Source organism: Bos grunniens, chromosome 24 (assembly GCF_055505025.1).
Source record: "Bos grunniens cultivar Pamir isolate PY7600 chromosome 24, Bosgru_T2T1.0, whole genome shotgun sequence".
Lineage (NCBI taxonomy): Eukaryota > Metazoa > Chordata > Mammalia > Artiodactyla > Bovidae > Bos > Bos grunniens.
The window spans coordinates 8,635,954-8,655,523 of NC_141188.1; the positions used below are offsets into that span (position 1 = coordinate 8,635,954).

Consider the following 19,570-nt stretch of genomic DNA (forward strand, 5'->3'; position numbering starts at 1 on the left):
TAAGACCCCACGCTCCCAACGCAGGGGGCCCAGGTTCCATCCCTGGCCGGGGAACTAGATCCCACATGCCACAACTAAAACAGCTCACATGCTTGCAGCTGACACTTGGCACAGCCAAATAAATATTTAAAATAAAGATATATTTTTGTAAAAAAAGGCCAAAGAAATAATGAGAATTTTTTCTTATATAGGAAACACCTCCAGAAAGATTGGCAATTTTGTTTTTAATAGCAACTCATTGGACTTCCCTGATGGCTCATCAGGGAAATGGTCTGCCTGCAATGAAGGAGACACAGGAGACTTGGGTTCAATCCCTGGGTCGCAAAGATTCCCTGGAGGAGGAAATGGCAACCCACCCCAGTTTTCTTGCTTGAAAAATTCCATGGACAGAGGAACCTGGCAAGCTACAGTGTACGCGGTCGCAAGAGTCAGACACAACTGAGGGACTAGGCACACAGTCTTTGCAATATCCCAGGTGGGGTGGGATAAAGAATAATCACTGCCATTTTATAGGGAAAAAAATACAAAGAACATGAGATTAAGTGATCACTTATACATCATAGTCAACATTCAGCCCCACATAAATAGCCAGGGACTTCCTTGGTGGCCCAATAGTTAAGACTCCACGTTTCCAGAGCAAGGCGCTCACGTTCAATCTCCTGTCAGGGAGCTCATGAGAAGAACTGACTCCTTTGAAAAGACCTTGATGCTGGGAAAGATTGAAGGCAGGAAGAGAAGGGGACGACAGAGGATGAAACTGTTGGATGGCACCACTGACTCAACGGACAGGAGTTTGAGCAAACTCGAGGAGATGGTGAAGGACAGGGAAGCCTGGAGAGCTGCAGTCCATGGGGTCTTGAAGAGTCAGACACGACTGAGCGACTGAACAACAACCCAACCTCCAATCTGAATGCCAACATCTGTTTTAAAGTATTTTATGAGTATACCCTATTTCTGAATTTCTTGTTTAAGCCTTAAGATTAAGACAAAGATTTAACTCTTCTCTGTGCCCACACATTCACGTCCTACCCAATCCTCCTTTCCCCATTCTACCAATTTATCAATGACTTAACCAAAAATTATACCCAATTTTTGGTGAAATCATTATCCAGGTGTTTACATTATTATATGCATGTAAACATGTTTAGGCTTTATGCAGAGTACATCATGAGAAACGCTGGACTGGAAGAAACACAAACTGGAATCAAGATTGCCGGGAGAAATATCAATAACCTCAAATATGCAGATGACACCACCCTTATGGCAGAAAGTGAAGAGGAACTCAAAAGCCTCTTGATCAAAGTGAAAGTGGAGAGTGAAAAAGTTGGCTTAAAGCTCAACATTCAGAAAATGAAGATCATGGCACCTGGTCCCACCACTTCATGGGAAATAGATGGGGAAACAGTGGAAACAGTGTCAGACTTTATTTTTCTGGGCTCCAAAATCACTACAGATGGTGACTGCAGCCATGAAATTAAAAGACACTTACTCCTTGGAAGGAAAGTTATGACCAACCTAGATAGCATATTCAAAAGCAGAGACATTACTTTGCCAACAAAGGTGCGTCTAGTCAAGGCTATGGTTTTTCCAGTGGTCATGTATGGATGTGAGAGTTGGACTGTGAAGAAGGCTGAGCGCCGAACAATTGATGCTTTTGAACTATGGTGTTGGAGAAGACTCTTGCAGAAGACTACAAGGAGATCCAACCAGTCCATTCTGAAGGAGATCAGCCCTGGGATTTCTTTGGAAGGAATGATGCTAAAGCTGAAACTCCAGTACTTTGGCCACCTCATGCAAAGAGTTGACTCATTGGAAAAGACTCTGATGCTGGGAGGGATCGGGGGCAGGAGGAGAAGGGGACAACAGAGGATGAGATGGCTGGATGGCATCGCTGACTCGATGGACGTGAGTCTGAGTGAACTCTGGGAGTTGGTGATGGACAGGGAGGCCTGGCGTGCTGCGATTCATGGGGTAGCAAAGAGTCGGACACGACTGAGCGACTGATCTGATCTGATCTGATGGCTCATATTGGTAAAGAATCCACCTCCAATGCAGAAGACATAGGAGACACAGATTCTATCCCTGGGTAAGGATAATTCCCTGGAGAAGGAAATGGCAACCCACTCCTGTATCCTTGCCTGGAGAATCCCATGGACAGAGGAGCCTGGCGGGCTACAGTCCATGGCATCGCAGAGTCGGATACGACTGAGTGACTGAGCAGTGTGGAGAATGGTCTCTACCGCAGCCTGTAGCCGTGGAGTAGCAGAGAACAGCTGTGAAGGCGTTGCCCAGAACAGCACCTCCATCATGGCATGTTCTCAAGCAGATCACTTTTAGGAAACAACAACAGACACAGCACTTGACAATCTGGGAAATGATTCTCTTAAAATATCCATGCCTCCATAGTTTAGAATAGTTTTCATGTACTTTACCTCTAGACTTAATCCATACGCTTAACACAGTTTGAGGACTACTGTTTTAAAACAAGTCTTTCTGGTAACGTGGGATTCAAAAGGCAGAGAGAAATAAAAACACTGACTTTCTTACTCTCTCCTTATTTTTCACTTGTCACCTTTACTTTTTTTTTTTTTCTACAGAAACAAAGAGCTTTAGTTACTCTGTTCTTCTGAAACACTTCCTCCTCACCTAACACAACAGTGGGGAAAGTGGCTCAGCAGCTTCTATGTGATCCTGATGTTCAATAACCTATATTTCTCTAGAGTCTAGACTACGCAAATAGAATCATCAACAATGACAATTTTCTTTTTTTCTCATTTTAAAATTTTAACTGGAAACATCTATGGTCCTGTTGGCAAGATGCCAACATTTTAAGATGTATATGTACGTTATAGATTTAAAAAAAAAGAATTCATGATATTTAAGGAGTTTAAGATGATTTTAAGAATTCAAGATGAAGAAAAGAAATATTTCAATAATTCTATAATCACCCTTATCTTTATTGTGAACAATTTTGGCATATGTGCCTGCTAAGTAAAATTATATTAATTTTAGTAAAATTTTAAGAAAGTCACCAAACCCTAGATGCTGAATATTATGGAAACATTATAACTGTACTTTCCAGGTTCTTATCATCTCTTTGTGGAGACCAGACAGTTAATCAGTCAAACACTGTATGATTAATTGCTGAAATGAGAGCTATGAAAATATAATATCTAAAAAAAAAAGAAAATATCTGATTCAGTATCATTAAAGACTTAGACTATTGCGAAATTTGCTCTAGAACCTTATCTTGTCATTTATTTAGATGAAAAATAAATTTCACTAGGCTGTGAATTGCTGAGAAATGCAACTGAAAAGTTCATACTAAAATTCAAACAGATTACCTTAATATATTTTCAACCTCTGGGTCTAAGCATATTCATTTATACCACAAGTTCTGAATAGAAACAAACATCATGATACTAAAATTGAATTTTAGTCTAATGCCAACACAGAAATTAAAATTGAAAAACTACAGCACAATATGATATATTTATTTCTTTTATTCAGAGTTTTATGAAGAGTTTGAAGCTATTTGAACATTCAAACTTCTTACATTTTAACTTCCTCTGAAAACAATAGACATATATTCCCACCCTGTTACAATTTTATCTCCCAGTTCCTATAGAGAAATCCTTTCAACTGAAACAGTTTACAAAAAGGTTAAAATCCAAGATTCTATCAATTAATGAAGTTTAGCAATTTAGTAGTTGATAAATGTTACATAATTTTTTCATGCCCTTGAGCTAATAATGCATATTAATTAAATTATTAATTTAGTTAAATGTAAAATTAACATTTAATCTTCTTGTTCCATGGCAAACTTGTCTTTTCATCACATGGCAAATGCCGATAGCTTGAAAAGCCACAAATGATTAGATATGTATGTAGCTATTTCAGTATATAGAAAAGAAAAAAAATCAGTATCTGGTTCATGTTTTTCTAAAAACTCAAGTTCAGACTTCCCTTTTCAGTCAGCATTTGCCACACATCTGTATTCCACCAATTGTCTCTAAGGTGTAAGCAGTGAAAAACTGCTTCTTCAGAAGTAGACCAAGAAAAGAAAGAAAATGAAATCACCTTTAAAGCAATGAAACCCAACAACTAACCATCATTGCTGGGGAAATAAGTAGTCAGGGTTTCAGTGAGACCTAAATATAAACTTCTGCATACCAAACCTTAGCTGTACTTCTCTGCCGAAGGCTCCAAAAATTACATGGTTTCTAATAAGTGAATTGGGCTTCCCTGGTGGCTCAGTGGTAAAGAATCTGCCTGAAACTCAGGAGACCTGGGTTCAGCCTCTGGGTTGGGAATATTCCCTGGAGAAGGAAATTGCAACCCACTCCAGTATTCTTGCGTGGAAAACCCCATGGACAGAGGAGCCTGGGGGACTACAGTCCACGGGGTCACAAAAGAATCAGGTATGTTAGCGGCTCAACAACAATAAGTGAAATAAATTTGTATTTTTTCCATAATCAAAGGATACAGATCAAAGTTTGGGTTCTTTAAGCAACCTTGTTGCTTCCTGAAGTGGCATTCTCATGCAAAAGTGAGGTCATCACCAGGTAAATCAAGATACCAGCTCAGAAAGCGATCAAAGTCGTGAAAAAGTCATTTTGTAAATTATTGAGGGGCATGCAAACACACTCTATTGAGAGTTCCAAGGTTACAGCAGAGAAAAGTATTGAAGTATATTTTGCCTTGTGCTTCATCATTTTTATTGAAACGGCTTCGTTTGGAGACCTATAGGGAAAGGCAGTGCTGTACCAAAGGAAGGCAAAGAGGCTGTAGATTTTAACCTTTCATGGAATCATTTAGATTTCCTTTTTTACCTTTAATCTATTCATGTGGAAGAAATATTCTGGAAATGAATCTCTACCTCTCCCCAAAAATCAATTCTTGTTTTTGAACAGGGAATTTTGTTAGATATTGCTCATCTTGCACAAATCAATATAGAATGAATTAAAATGTTATTTCTGGAAAGAACAAAAAAAAAAAAAGGCTGAGTTACAGTTGGAAGACTTCTGGACGGGAGGTGGCAAGAACAAAATAAAAGCAAATTAATAACAGGATGTTTTCCATCCAGAGCTAATTCATCTACTGACAATGAAAGGGTTGGAAAAAGTTCTCTTGGTTATGGATTGGGTTGGCCCAGAACTTTTAAACAACCAAAAACACTGCTACAAATCATATGCGCCATGAGAAACACTGTTACAACTAAACATTTAACTAAATGGAAAAAAAAGTTCTGCCCTTTAGGCAATGCTAAGTTCTTAACCTTGTTATGATAAAAGTTGTCCCTTTAAATAATTCAATAAAACAAAAGCTTTTCTTTATTTCCATAAATGGGTCAAAAGTATATGCAGGAACTGATAACGCTCTATATATAGAGTAAACGCTCTGAGCACAGCAGAGTCTTCATACCCCTGCAAACAATTCTTTTAGGGAAAAAAAAGAAAACAAAAAATAGAAATAACGTAGAAAATTTCATTCTAAGGGAATCTTGTATCTATTCTGTAGCTAATATACCTAAAAATTATTAGTTATCAAATGATTGTCAATCAGAATTATTTTTAATTCAGTTCAGTTCAGTCACTCAGTCATGTCCAACTCTTTGCGACCCCATGGACTGCAGCATGTCAGGCTTCCCTGTTCATCACCAACTCCTGGGGCTTGCTCAAACTCATGTCCCTTGAGTCGGTGATGCCATCCAACCATCTCATCCTCTATTGTCCCCTCCTCCTCCTGCCTTCAATTTTTCCCAGCATCAGGGTCTTTTCAAATAAGTCAGATCTTCACATCAGGTGGCCAAAGTACTGGAGTTTCAGCTTCAGCATCAGTCCTTCCAATGAATATTCAGGACTGATTCCCTTTAGGATGGACTTGTTGGATCTCCTTGCAGTCCAAGGGACTCTAAAGAGTCTCCTCCAACACCACAGTTCAAAAGCATCAATTCTTCTGCACTCAGCTTTCTTTATAGTCCAAACATCACATCCATACCTGACTACTGGAAAAACTTAGCTTTGACCAGACGGACCTTTGTTGGCAAAGTAATGTCTCTGCTTTTTAATATGCTGTGTAGTTGGTCATAACTTTTCTTCCAAGGAGTAAGCGTCTTTGATTAATTATTTTTAATTAAGATACTTCAAATTTTTTTAAGTGTTTTAGTTTAGGCAATATTTATTAAAGTTAAAATATAGAAAAATCAGAAGTGAAATTCAAATAACCTCCTCTTTGTTCCTCATTTTAATGAGATGACTTTATTCTAAGAGGATTTTCACTTTTCTTTGATCTCTATCAAAACTCAACATAAACTGACTGATGTCGGTAGACTTACAAGGTTCATAAATGGTAGCTGGAGAAAACTAACAAAAGAATTTCTGACTAGCGGAGGGAATCTCTCAGAGTGAGCAGAAACTTTTCAGTCAATGAAGTTCATCTGCCACTAATGGGTCAATAATTGTGTGCACTTAGTCATTTCAGTCATGTCCGACTCTTTGTGACCCCATGGACTGTAGCCCTCCAGGCTCCACTGTCTGTGGGATTCTCCAGGCAAGAATACTGGAGTGGGTTGCCATTTCTTTCTCCAGGGGATCTTCCTGACCCTAGGATCAAACCGATGTCTCTTATGTCTCCTCCATTGGCAGACGGGTTCTTCACTAGTGAAACTTATTGAGTGACAGTTGCTCAGTCATGCCTGACTCTTTGTAATCCCATGGACTGTAGCCTGCCATGCCCCTCTGTCCATGGAATTCTCCAGGCAAGATTACTGGTGTGGGTTGCCATTTCCTTCTCCAATGAAACCTATTAGAGGTTGTTTATTTTTAATTATAATACAAGGCACTGAAAAGATTTCAAATGTTTTCACATAATTTTCCAAGAAATGGTCAACACTGGTATACTGTCCCACATCTATGCCTTCTAGATACTTTATTATCTGATGGGGATGAGTTATCCAGGTAATCTCACTATTCTACAAAATAAATAAATATATCTAATCATGCCTACAGTAGGTAATACTACTTGATTACCTCATAAAATAGAATGTGAAAGATCTACATTTAAATGTGCTTAATTAAAAATGATCATATTTAACACACAGCTAACATCCTTATGGCAGAAAGTGAAGAGGAACTAAAAAGCCTCTTGATGAAAGTGAAAGTGGAGAGTGAAAAAGTTAGCTTAAAGCTCAACATTCAGAAAACGAAGATCATGGCATCCGGACCCATCACTTCATGGGAAATAGATGGGGAAACAGTGGGAACAGTGTCAGACTTTATTTTTGGGGGCTCCAAAATCACTGCAGATGGTGACTGCAGCCATGAAATTAAGACGCTTACTCCTTGGAAGGAAAGTTATGACCAACCTAGATAGCATATTCAAAAGCAGAGACATTACTTTGCCAACAAAGGTCTGTCTAGTCAAGGCTATGGTTTTTCCTGTGGTCATGTATGGATGTGAGAGTTGGACTGTGAAGAAGGCTGAGCGCCAAACAATTGATGCTTTTGAACTGTGGTATTGGAGAAGACTATTGAGAGTCCCTTGGACTGCAAGGAGATCCAACCAGTCCATTCTGAAGGAGATCAACCCTGGGATTTCTTTGGAAGGAATGATGCTAAAGCTGAAACTCCAGTACTTTGGCCACCTCATGCGAAGAGTTGACTCATAGGAAAAGACTCTGATGCTGGGAGGGATTGGGGGCAGGAGGAGAAGGGGACGACAGAGGATGAGATAGCTGGATGGCATCACTGACTCGATGGACGTGAGTTTGAGTGGACCCCGGGAGCTGGTGATGGACAGACAGGGAGGCCTGGCGTGCTGCGATTCATGGGGTCGCAAAGAGTCGGACACGACTGAGTGACTGAACTGAACTGATTCATGGGAAAGTGCTCACATTTTTATACATATTGAACTATTTTGATTTCATTAGCACATTTTTTGGTTCATTAACATAGTGAAACATTAGGTACCACCTTCCCCTCTGTATGCAAGAAGAGGCAGGTCCTATTGGAACAGACTCCTGTCTTCCCACCGTGGAGTAGCCATGCGACCCCACTGGACGCATCTGAGAATTTTATTATTCTGGCCACAGAGATTGGTTCAAGAAGGATCCAGTTTAAGCAATGTGGAGTCTTGGCTAGCATGTCTCTGCTGTACCTGAGAGGAAAGAAACACCTTTTCTCCACTGATTACAAAACTACAACAATGTGTCTCGAAGGCTACCAGCAATCAAGCCCCTCATCACATGGAAAGCTTGAGAACAGAGCTGACAGCCAGAGACGACAGGCGAAATGAAAAGGTCAGGATGGCATGGAATCCCTGGTTCGAGTTCTGGGAGCGAGCCACCCACCAAACCATGAAGTTATCATCTATGGTTTGGGGGAGTAAAGGCATTGCCTATTTAAAAATGGAATAAACCATCTTCAGTTCCTTGATAATCATCTCTCTCAAGATTACATTAGGTCTTACTGAACCCTACCTTTCTAAGACAACTCATCTCACTTATAATTACTTTTGCAGTTTGGACACATAATAGAAGCTCAAGAAATACTTTCGGAATCAATGAGTGAACCAATGACTAAAGGAATTCATTAGCAGTGAAACATGAAAAGTGTGAAGGTGTTAGTTGCTCAGTCCTGTCCAACTCTTTGCGACCCCGTAGACTGTAGCCCACCAGGCTCCTCTGTCCACAGAATTCTCCAGGCAAGAATTAGTGGGGTGGGTAGCCATTCCCTTCTCCAGGGGATCTTCCTGACCCAGGGATAGAAGCTGCATCTCCTGCATTCTAGGCAGGTTCTTTACCTCTACGCCACGGGGGAGCCCATAAAGCAGGTATAAATTGTTATTTCCCAGAAATGTGGAGGGGAATATCCCTTAGATTGATCACAGCATTTATCATATGAACAGGTGGTACATTTTTCTACCCATTTAAGTGCAGGCAGAGAAACTAAAGACAGGGTTTAAGTATAGCTAGAACTTCTGTAAGGAAGTTCTTGCTCAGGGTGTGCAAAGAGAACTGGCTGAGCACGGGTAAAGGAAATGAAAAAGGCGGACAACCATGGCTACTAGTACAATAGGGCAATCTCATTATTCATTAGCAAAAAAAAATCAGAATTAACGCTTTTCCTTATGCACCAAACATGTGGAGAAGTCCTCCCAAGAGTTCAACTTCACTTAATCTTGTTCCTATGTTAGTATATTAGTTAAAAGAAAACTTGATGAGGCCATACAAAGGACAGCAGTGGTCACCTCCCCCAGTAATAGAAGATAAAGTCCCCCAGATACACCAGCCAGGCCTCTGTCAGAGTTTTTCTGCCATGGCTTAGACAAGAGTATTTTTTGTTTAAGCGACAGAGTAATCCCCTAGAGAAGATAGTAGGTCATTCATTTACTTATGCTACAGTTCTTTCCCAGACAATCACAGATAGAAATGCTCCAAATAATAGAAAGCCTGAAGAAAGGAAGGAAGTATATCCTACTGGCTTCGAACATAGATTTTTGGAGCCAGACTGTGTGACTTTAAAACTGGTGTTTTTGTGGGTTTTTTTTTTTTTTTGGTATGTGTGTGTGGCTATGGGAAGGTTCACCTCTGTGCTTCACTTTCATTTTTGATAACCCTCAGGTGTCTGCCTTGCATAGGGCTTAGGAAATGTGAAATAAACGTTAAGCATTAGAAGTATTAGGTATTAGAAGTATGACTTAGCAGACATGACTTAGCGACTGAACAACACAGAAGCCCAATTCATTTGCTATTATAATTGAGAAATGGTGTAAAATCCAGCTCTCGTTTCATCCACTGATTCCATTAACTGCATTCTGGGAGAACTCCAATTTTTTTTTTTTTTTGCAGAGTAATGGATTCTTCTGTCTTTAAAGACATATCAATGCATGTATTGATTTTCTAGGCAAGTGTCACACCCCATAGTCACAGTTAGGCTTGTAATTCTCAGTCAGTGCCAAATGGGGCTAACAATTTGCCAGCCACAAGGAAAAAGGTGCGAAAGACTACAGTGAGACATGGGCTGCAGTAAAGCCCATTTAGGTGAGCAGGAGGCTTCACAGTACACTTCTCAGCGGAGAGGACCAGAGAGTCCGCGTCCTGAAGCTGTTAGACGTGCACTGGAGACAGAGGGCGGATTATTTACACAAAGGAGGAGAGGTTCTCTTTAATGAGACTCTAGGATGGAATCCCATATACTTAAAAGAACATTTTATGGGCTTCCCAGGTGGCACCAGTGGTAAAGAAAAATAAACTGCCTGCCAGTGCAGGGGATGCAAGAGACAAAGCAAGGAGACGCAAGCCAATGGCAGGAGAAGCAAGGGTTCGATCTCTGGGTCGGGAAGAGCCTCTGGAGTGGGAAATGGCCACCCACTCCAGTATCCTTGCCTGGAAAATTCTATGGACAGAGGAGCTTAGCAAGCTATAGTCCATAGGGTTGCAGAGTCGGACACGACTGAGCACACACACACACACGACTTATGACCTAAGGTGTTATCAAAATCTAGTGTGTATTAGACTTCCATAGGGTTGCAGAGAGCTGGACACGACTGAAGCGACTTAACACACACACATACATTAGACTTACAGAACAGAGACCAGAAAAGGCTAGCTTCCTAAAAGAATCTGTGCTTCCTAAAAACTTCCTTGGTGTGAAATCCATGGCTCGTGATCGGAGTCTCTTTCCAGCTTGAGATGTACCCTTATTTGCAAGCCAGTTACCAAGGACGGCATTTGACAGCCCCAAATGACCTCTACGCAAAGGCAACTGGCCCTGTTCATAAACCCTGTAAAAATATTGATAATCCCTGCTCTGGTCAGCCTCTCCTGAGCTTTTACAATCTGAAGGAGCCTCTCCTAGGAGGAGACTCCTCTAACTATTTTGGAAGAGGTGGGAGGCTACCTGGTATGAAGTAGGCAAAATGCAATTCAAAACAAAACTCCAGGAGTCTAATGACTACAAAATTCAGCTGTGCTCAGATACAGATTTAATGGAGATGCCGCTGCTACTGGGCTCTGTCCGTGTCAGGCTCTGGTGCTATCAGGAGGCCCTGGATTCAGGGGAGGTAGCTTGGGGAAGGGGGATGGGCAAGGCAGATGAGGCAAAAACATCCATTCATAAAACAAGTCATGCAAAAACAGCAGGAAAAACAGAAGTCAAAAAAATTTTTTTAAGATGTTACAGGTTAGGAAGCCCTTAAAACTAGAAATTGGAATACAAATACACTAAAAGAATTAAAGGATTTTTTTTTAATGAAGTTTAAATGAAACTAAAGAGTTGAAAAGAGATTGGAGATGAAAATAGCAGACAATAAGGACTAAATTCAAGTGAAATAAAAGTTAAAATATTTTTGATTCAGAAAAGTTGAAAAGCGTAAGTAAAACCTGTAAAAAACCTGTAAAAAAAAAGGTTTTTTTAAAACCTTTTTTTTTAAAAAAAGAATTTAAAGATGAGGTGGCAGTGAGTACTGTCTGCGTGACCATCAAGTAGGAGGAACTTCATCTATATTATTTCATCTGATTGATGACTGTCATTTATCACTTTATAGATACTTCTGTCTCGGGTATTCTTTTGGAAAAGGTGTACGGATTCATTACATATTCTAATGTATTGTCTATAGATTATAAGATAAAATCAAGCATGTATCTTCTGATACTTTTTAAGTTGACCTGTCTTTATACTTAGAAATGTCTCTTAATAGTAAGCCTCCCTGGTGGCTCAGATGGTGAAGGATCTGCTTGCAATGCAAGAGACCCATGTTCTTCTATCCATGGCTCAGAAAGATCCCCTGGAGAAGGAAAGGACAACCCACTCAAGCATTTTTGCCTGGAGAATCCCATGGATAAAGGAGACTGGCAGCTACAGTCCACGGGGTCGCAGAGTCGGACGCGACTGAGCGACTCTCTCTACTGTAGTAACAGGTCTGCTGTTTGAATGAGTAAGAGTCTTTTTGGCTAGGGTGTTAAGTCTGTAAAGTCTAAACTTCTGCAGAGTCCTTGAGGCCTGACCATCTCTTTTCCTTAATTTCCCATTTCATTAGCACCACCATCAGCAAAGTCTGACACTGGAATCAATGCTGTCAATTGATACCAGTTCTAGAAAATGTGGTTAGAACAAGACATTATTTGCATTCTATGAAAGTCAAAATTTGTGATATATTCTCAACCAGGTCATTTAAAACTTTATCTTTGTATTAGCCAGGATAAAAGACCTGTTAAAACGTAACTGAACGACAAATTTTCAAGTGAACGTTCAACCCGATGTGGTGTTTTAAGAACTTCAAAACATATAAGGCAACTCAGTGGCTATTAGATATCATTGTCTATGAAAGGATTTTTAAGTAACTCCTACAGAAAGATCAGCTGATTCTATTGAATACCATGAAGTAATAAGGGGCATATTTTTTAAATGTCAAAATCCAAACATTTTTTATCATTTGGCCTAACATTCTGTTAAGAGAAGTTTTATTATTACTGTGTTCATTTTAATTAGTCTTTGTTTTGCAATGTTCTGCCAACTGGCTCCAGCCTTTGTGCTGAAGGCTTTAGGATATTAGCAACACTGGCTGTCTCCCCGTCACCATTTCACTTTTCCTGTTTTACTAAAACTTGTTGGTCCCTACCTCCAGTCTCTGCCCAGTTTATGGGACATCCAGAAATAATCTAGTTAGCCCTATACCAATTACAAGTCAAACTCTGCATCTGATTATTAAATAGACCACAAGGCAGATCTTGTGAACGAAATTTTTATTTACATGTTGTATCTAGAAGCAGATACATAAATTTTTTATACGATTAATCTCCAAAAATGTGCAAGAAATTACTATAGTTTGTTTACAAACCAAAACACGTATTAAAATCAATGGACTTTGGATAATTCATTCTGTGGTGTTCTCAGTACAAATGGAACACACCTGATTCGAAACATACAGAAAAAGTGTAAACTACAGCAATCTGGATTGCAGGTATTAATTCCATGGCACTCTGACGACTATAAAATTTCTTTAACCCAACACGTATACTTAGTACAAAATTCTATAAGAATTTTTCATCATCTCTGGAAGTAGAGCTTGGATCACTTTTCAGAAACAGCAACTACACATTTGCCATGTTATGACTGATTAATAAAAAGGATGTTTATAAAAAATCTTTACAGGATTAAAAAAGTATTAAACCGAATTTGTGATCACTAGCGTACCAATCTTTGTTTTAGAATTTTAAAGTTACTTATGGAACTGGCAAGTGTTCCTTATTAGAGTTTTCAACGTAACTGTCTATTGCTGGTAGTGTGATTTCAAATTAAGACTTCACATTGGATGAAAAGCCATGAAGATTTAAAACGGATTATTTTGAATCATTCATAAAGCAAATCTCTCTCATATACAATGGGAACTGTACAATGATCAAAATTGGCATTTCTGAAAGCATTGTTAAGAAAGAGATTCGGATTGGTAGCACTAGCAGGGACACTGAATATAACCTACTGAAGATGTCAGTAAATTTTATCCTGTTTTAGTAATACTGGCTCAGAAATTATCCTGTATACTGTACTTGGGTTATATTTCCTATATTCCAATGGTTTAGCCTTTTGGCATGATTTCTTTTAACAGCAAGATGGTTGCCCTGTGTAGCTGGTTTCCTTAAAAACTATTTTAAATTCTATGATCGTTTCCTGTGACATTTTTTGACCTTCTAAAATTTTCAGATTATTGCACCAAAATGGGGCACAGTTTTCCTTAGAGAAAGGAGACTTTTTCAAGTACTTTCTATGCTTTCTTATTATTTGTAAAAAATAAAAATAAAAAAAAAGCACAATAGTGTCCTAGGAAGCCTGGAAATAGCTTCTGGCTTCCATCATGTTTCTGGGATGAGATATTTGATAAAAAGCAACTCTGATTCATTTCATACGGCAGAAGGATACAGCTTTCCTGTGTTCTTTCTCTTGCCTTGAGCTCAGATTTTCAGAAGCAAACATTGAAGAAATCACTTACAAGCAGCATCCATGTCATCTAAGCCACCATTCAGCAGAATCCAGAAATTCACCCAAATGCTACCTGCACAAAAACTACAGGATGAAGACTTCTCTTTTTCTCCTTTCCATTTTTAACCAGACCGTTTTACTAGCCTATAAAGCCAATTGTTCACATTATGTTGTGCTGCCTCGGCCAAATGGTTCCCTAAACAAAAGCAAAAAACATTGCAATATTCCTCTCTGTTTGTAAATGATTTCTTTGCAAACACTTTTATTTTTATTGATACACTATCAGACCCTAGAAATCTGAAACTGGATTAGAATAGGGCATTTTACTTAAAGGAATTTTATATTATGAACATACAGAAGCACACTACGAATTGGCTTTCTGAATTAGAACAGTATCAAGACTTGCCCTCCATAAAAACACAAAATACAATTTTCAAGACATTTATATGGAAATCAGAATGATCTTAACTTGAAACCAAATGGCTCAATCTTAAAAACATGGTTATCATGAAGAAGGTGTGGGGAACAGGCTATGCCCACATAAGACAGGGTTCAGGGCAGTCCAAAGACCTCTGTGCACCACGGTCTCACAAAGAGTACATGTCAATGCTTCTAGAAACACGGAGAAGCCATCTCAACACTTATTATTAACACACAGTGACTCTGTGACAATACCTGCCATCTAATATAGATGCACAGGGACTTTTAACTCACCCTAGATATATTTTAAATTGTTTAAAAATAAATAGTTTTGCAAAAAAATAGTTTAAATGTCTTGCATTAATTTGATAACAAGTTTACAACTCTGTAATAGTTCTTAATCCAAATAGCTTATAATGAACACTTAAATTATATTATTACAGTATACTCCATATTCAATCTTATTAGGTGAAAACATATCAGAAAATGAAAGAGGAGTCTTTGCAACAAGGTACAATCAAACATTCCACCAAAATTAAGTACCTTTTCCCCTTTAAGTCAAATACCATAACACAGGTATTAATACACTGGGCCTTTTCTTGGTAATTCTCAGCTGACTCTAAAAAAAAAAAAAAAAAAAAACAGAAAAAAAAAATGGGGATACTGATATGTCTGGATGACAAAGCTATTAAATTTGACCTAAGACCTTTACTCTGTTTTTTTTAATGAGGATAAGAGATAGGAAAAGGAAGAAATGCCTTAAATTACATGTTTCATTGGAAGGGGAAACATTTCCTTTAAAGTTATGTAGCTAGAAACATCTTCTGGATGGAACAATTTCAAAACACTAAAGAATCTGCAGTGAATAAGCACTGCATTTCAAAATAACTAAAAAGTATTGGATATAACATACTACCCTCACCCCGCAAAGGACTGAATCAAAAGAGATGAAAAAATTAATGATGCTAATTTACTTAAGACTTGGCTAAATAAAAAATAGAAACCCTATGGATAAATGGCAGTATATATGGTAGGCAAATGCACACACCTGATTCGGTATTAACACTTCTGTTACACGGTGCGCCACAATTTCCACAATTTTTAAACTAAAGTCACTGGGATTTTTTGGTTTTGTTGCTTTTTTTTGGTGGGGGAAGGAAGTGTTAAATCTAGCACGTTTTAATGGTGAATACATAAAAGAAAAATATAAACCTAACTTTAAAACATTTTCTTTCTATTCAGATCAATTTAAAACTCTATATAGACTTTAATGTTGCAAGAGGATCTAGTCCATTTATGAAAAGCATTTCTACATCAAGTTCACCCAAGAAAATGTTGTCTAAGCTAAAGAAATTACAGATAAAACATTTTACCAGAGCAAAGTATAGATAACAAAAAATTGCTTATCACAGGAAACTAAGGTCATCTAATAATTTCTTTAATAGTTCTAGTTCCATAGGTCTTTATACGTTATGCCAATTTGTACCAGAGTTTAATGACAGAAAAGGCAACAATTTTTAAATTGGTGGTATACATTTCTTTACAACTTTTTAATGTAAGGCCATTTATTAAAAACAGACAAACCACAAGATGAAAATGAAGGCAACAGAAAAATCCAGCTTCTCAGAACCAAAAGACAGCACAACCTCAAACATAATTTAGAAACAAATGTGGCAGAAAGATATGTCGCAGACCTGCCTTCCATTACCCAAGGTTATGTCAGTTCACAATTGTAAATAAACCTTTGTAGAGCATGAAATTAAAAATCATTTTCAGTGTCGGTGTAAACTCTTGTGATTAATCACATAGCTATGCTGACTCAACACTATCTTTGAAGATGGGCCATTGAAAGAGAGACATAACAGGTTCATTCTGCAAGTTTCATTCAACTTTACTCAGGATTGGATACACATGAAATGTGCTTTTAATGCATAAAATCACAGTGGATAGCAGCAAAGGACTGGGGGTGGGTGGTAAGGAGAATCTGATCATTCACATTGTGATTATTCTGCGCGCTGATGGAAGAGACTTCACACCTCCTCAAACCTCCAGACTTCCCTTTTGTAAAGAACGAAAATGAACCCAAGACACCTCGCGGACGGTTCCCCACCCCTAAATGGACTGGACACTCTTTTACACATAAAACTGAAATAAAGAATATGGCAGCAAAAGATTCTGATGGCGATGAAGAGTCTGTAAACTGTATCTCAGTCTCTCTCTCTCTCTCACTCCCAAAGTGCACGATGCCGGGCTGCGGTCCTGTCAGTAGTGCTTCTCCTGTAGGTAATCCTTCATTTTGTTGGGCAGGGGCAGCTTCTGGATCAGGTCTATCCGGGTGTACTGGCGGATGACGAAGCGGCACAGGTACTGCAGCGAGCGCACCTGCATGAAGCGCGACACCGGGTTGGTGAGCCGCACCGGGTAGGTGGCGGAGCCCGGCAGGCGCGAGCGCGAGTAGCAGAAGGCGCCGTTCTCCGAGTCCCTGATGGAGTGCTCGATTAGGTCCACGATGGACGTGTGCCCCTCTACGTCCGGCTGCTCGTAGAAGCTGAACCGGCCGTTCGAGTGCTCGATCCGGGTGTGCAGGGTCTTGCCGTGTGAGCGGAAGCTCAGGCTGAGCAGGTAGCGGTCGTCTGAGCTGTCCCGCACCAGGAAGGAGCCGTCGGGCACGTTGGCCAGCTTGCCCTCTGCCTCCCAGCGCGTGATGGGCCCCCAGTACCAGCCCTGCTTGGCCAGCTTCTTGAGCTCCTCCGTCAGGCTGGTCACCGCCAGGGGGCCGCTGCTCTGCACCGAGTCGTACACCCTGGCCACCCCGGGAGCTGAGGTGGGGTCAAAATTCAAGTGGCAGCGCACGCTGTCGGCCGCGTGGGCATCCGGGCCGGCCAGCCCGGTGAAGGTCCTTTGGCTCGGATCGGTCTGCAGCGGAGGTAGCAGCGGGGAGAGGGGGGGCCCGTCGTCAGGGCCCGCCCGAGGGCTCGGCAGCACCCCCGCCGCGGGGCCCGCCAGCAGGCCGCCCACCGGCGGGTCGCCGAAGAGCTCGGGCGCTGGGCGCCCGGCGTCCTCGTCGCGGCGGGAGGGGCAGGGGCCCCCGGCGGCCGGGGGCGGCGGGACGGCCGAGACCTCCATCGGGGAGGAGCCGTCCAAAGGCACGGTGTACGGGAGGTAGTCCTGAGGCAGCAGGCCCAGGACCACAGGCACGTGCTCGCCCAGACGCAGGCGCAGGTCCCCAGCCACAGGCGCCGGGCTCCCGGGCGCGGCGGGTGGCTCCGGGCACGGGCAGGCGGGCTCGGCCGCCGGGCGGAGCTCACCGAAGTCCTTGCGCACGCCGTTGAGAGCCGGGCCCGTGCCGGGCGAGTGCACCAGCGCCTTGACCCGCACCTCCATCCGGATGCACGTCTCCTCCGAGGCGGTGGGCCGCAGCGGCCAGGGCGTGGGGCTGTAGTGGTGGCTGCGCAGTGACGTGGAGCGCATGGGCCGCGGCGCCCGCGCATCCTTGAACACCAGCGGCGCCGATGACGACGAGAAGGTATCCTCATCTGCCGCGCCCCCCGCCGCCGCGCCACCCTTGCCCTTGGCCTTCTGCTTGGCGCTCAGCCGCCTCTTCAGCGTGCCCATGAGGCTCTCGCTCTTGGCCCGGTTCTTGCCGCCTCCCTTTTCGTCCTCGCCGTGCAGCTCGCAGCCGGCCATCTCCTTCCCGTAGCAGCTCCCGAACAAGGACTCCTCTTTGCCAAAGTCGCTGGCTAGTGCTGGCTGTTGTACGACCATGAATTCTGCGTCTTCTTTGCTCTTACTCAAATTGAAAGACTTCCGGAAGGTCTTAAGGCTGATCTTCTTCATTCTGACGAGCTACCTGATCCGAGGGGCTCAATTTCTCTCGGGGAGATTATCCGCGAACATCTGGGCAGGCTGCAGGCGAGGCTGCATCCATGCGTTTTCCCAGCTTCATTACCCTTCTAGAGTCACTGTCTAAAAAAAAAAAAAAAAAATTTAAAAGGTCACATTAAATAATGTCTCCACAACAAGTCTTAGTTTTAATTCTTCAGCTTCTGAACAAGGATGCCTAAGTATAAGAAGGTAAGCTCCATTTGGACAGATTTTTTTCCCCCATTTCACGCAGCACAGTAGAACACTGCCTATTTGACCAACATGTGATAGTGCTTCAGGAACAAACCCTAATCCTTTTCTCCCTGCACCTCGCTTTGATTTAACCCTAATTATGGTCCACGTGCCTGTCCTTCCTGAGTCAGTCGCCCTTTTCACAATGACCCACACCGTCCCAGCCACCAGCCTGTGTCCTGCAGACATCCAACACTCAGCAAACAAGGCACCACGTCCATAACAAGCCCAACCGATTCTTCAACAACCTAGGTATATTTTTAAATCTTTAAACAGCTGTAAAAATGAATTAAAGGAAGTCCATAATCTGTGACAAGTTATCTGGGGAAAGCCTAGACATGCCCTCCATGGCCACGAGTCTACTGAGAACAGGGTCTGTCCACCTGCATGATCCCAGAGCCCCGCCAGCCCAGACCTCCCAAGACAGGCACTTTCACCTGCAGGGGACACCGGTAACAACAAGTACAGTTCTTCACAGTAGGAGAAACTGCATTATTAGTCTTAACAGGCAGAAAATGGTGATGTGAAGACTAACAAAAACCTCCCTGTGTTAAGTGATCATTTTCTGGCTCACTAGCAACAAATCCAATTTTGTCCACCAAAAAAACCGACCATCAATTTACAGAGATTAAGAAAACTTAATTACCAATATCCATAAAACTAGAGGCCGTGAATACAAGGAGAAAACAAACATGTTTAGCCCCCAAAACAGGAATGCTGTAAAGAAAGTACCGTTTATAATAATAACTGAAAACCAGCAAATTCTTGATAAACTAGATCAATGACTCAGTATCCAAAATGGATTATGTCTGGTGTGTCTGGAGTGTTACCCCAACATCTCCCAAACCCAAGCAGGTAAACCCACTACACTTAAAGCTTGACCTAGTGGGTCAGGCCCCATCGGCTTTCTATGAATGGTGTAAAACGTTAGTTCGGCTCTCTATTATTAAAAAAAAGCAAATCAAAACTACAACGAGGTACCAGGTCATACTCCTCAGACTGGCCATCATTAAAACCTCTACAAATAACAGGTGCTAGAGAGGATGTGCGGAGAA

General features: G+C 41.4%; 1 protein-coding gene across 3 annotated transcripts in view; it reads right to left on the bottom strand.

The window, feature by feature from the left end:
* Positions 1 to 12,728: 12,728 nt before the first annotated feature.
* The window catches only part of SOCS6 (suppressor of cytokine signaling 6), a 35,586-nt gene continuing 28,744 nt past the window's right edge, over positions 12,729 to 19,570 (bottom strand). For all 3 annotated transcript variants that reach the window (XM_086372187.1, XM_086372184.1, XM_086372185.1), the window contains exon 3: positions 12,729 to 18,365. In XM_086372187.1, the coding sequence (XP_086228313.1) occupies positions 16,662 to 18,236 (1,575 nt within the window). In that variant the 5' untranslated portion in view covers positions 18,237 to 18,365 and the 3' untranslated portion in view covers positions 12,729 to 16,661. The remainder of the gene's footprint in view (positions 18,366 to 19,570) is intronic.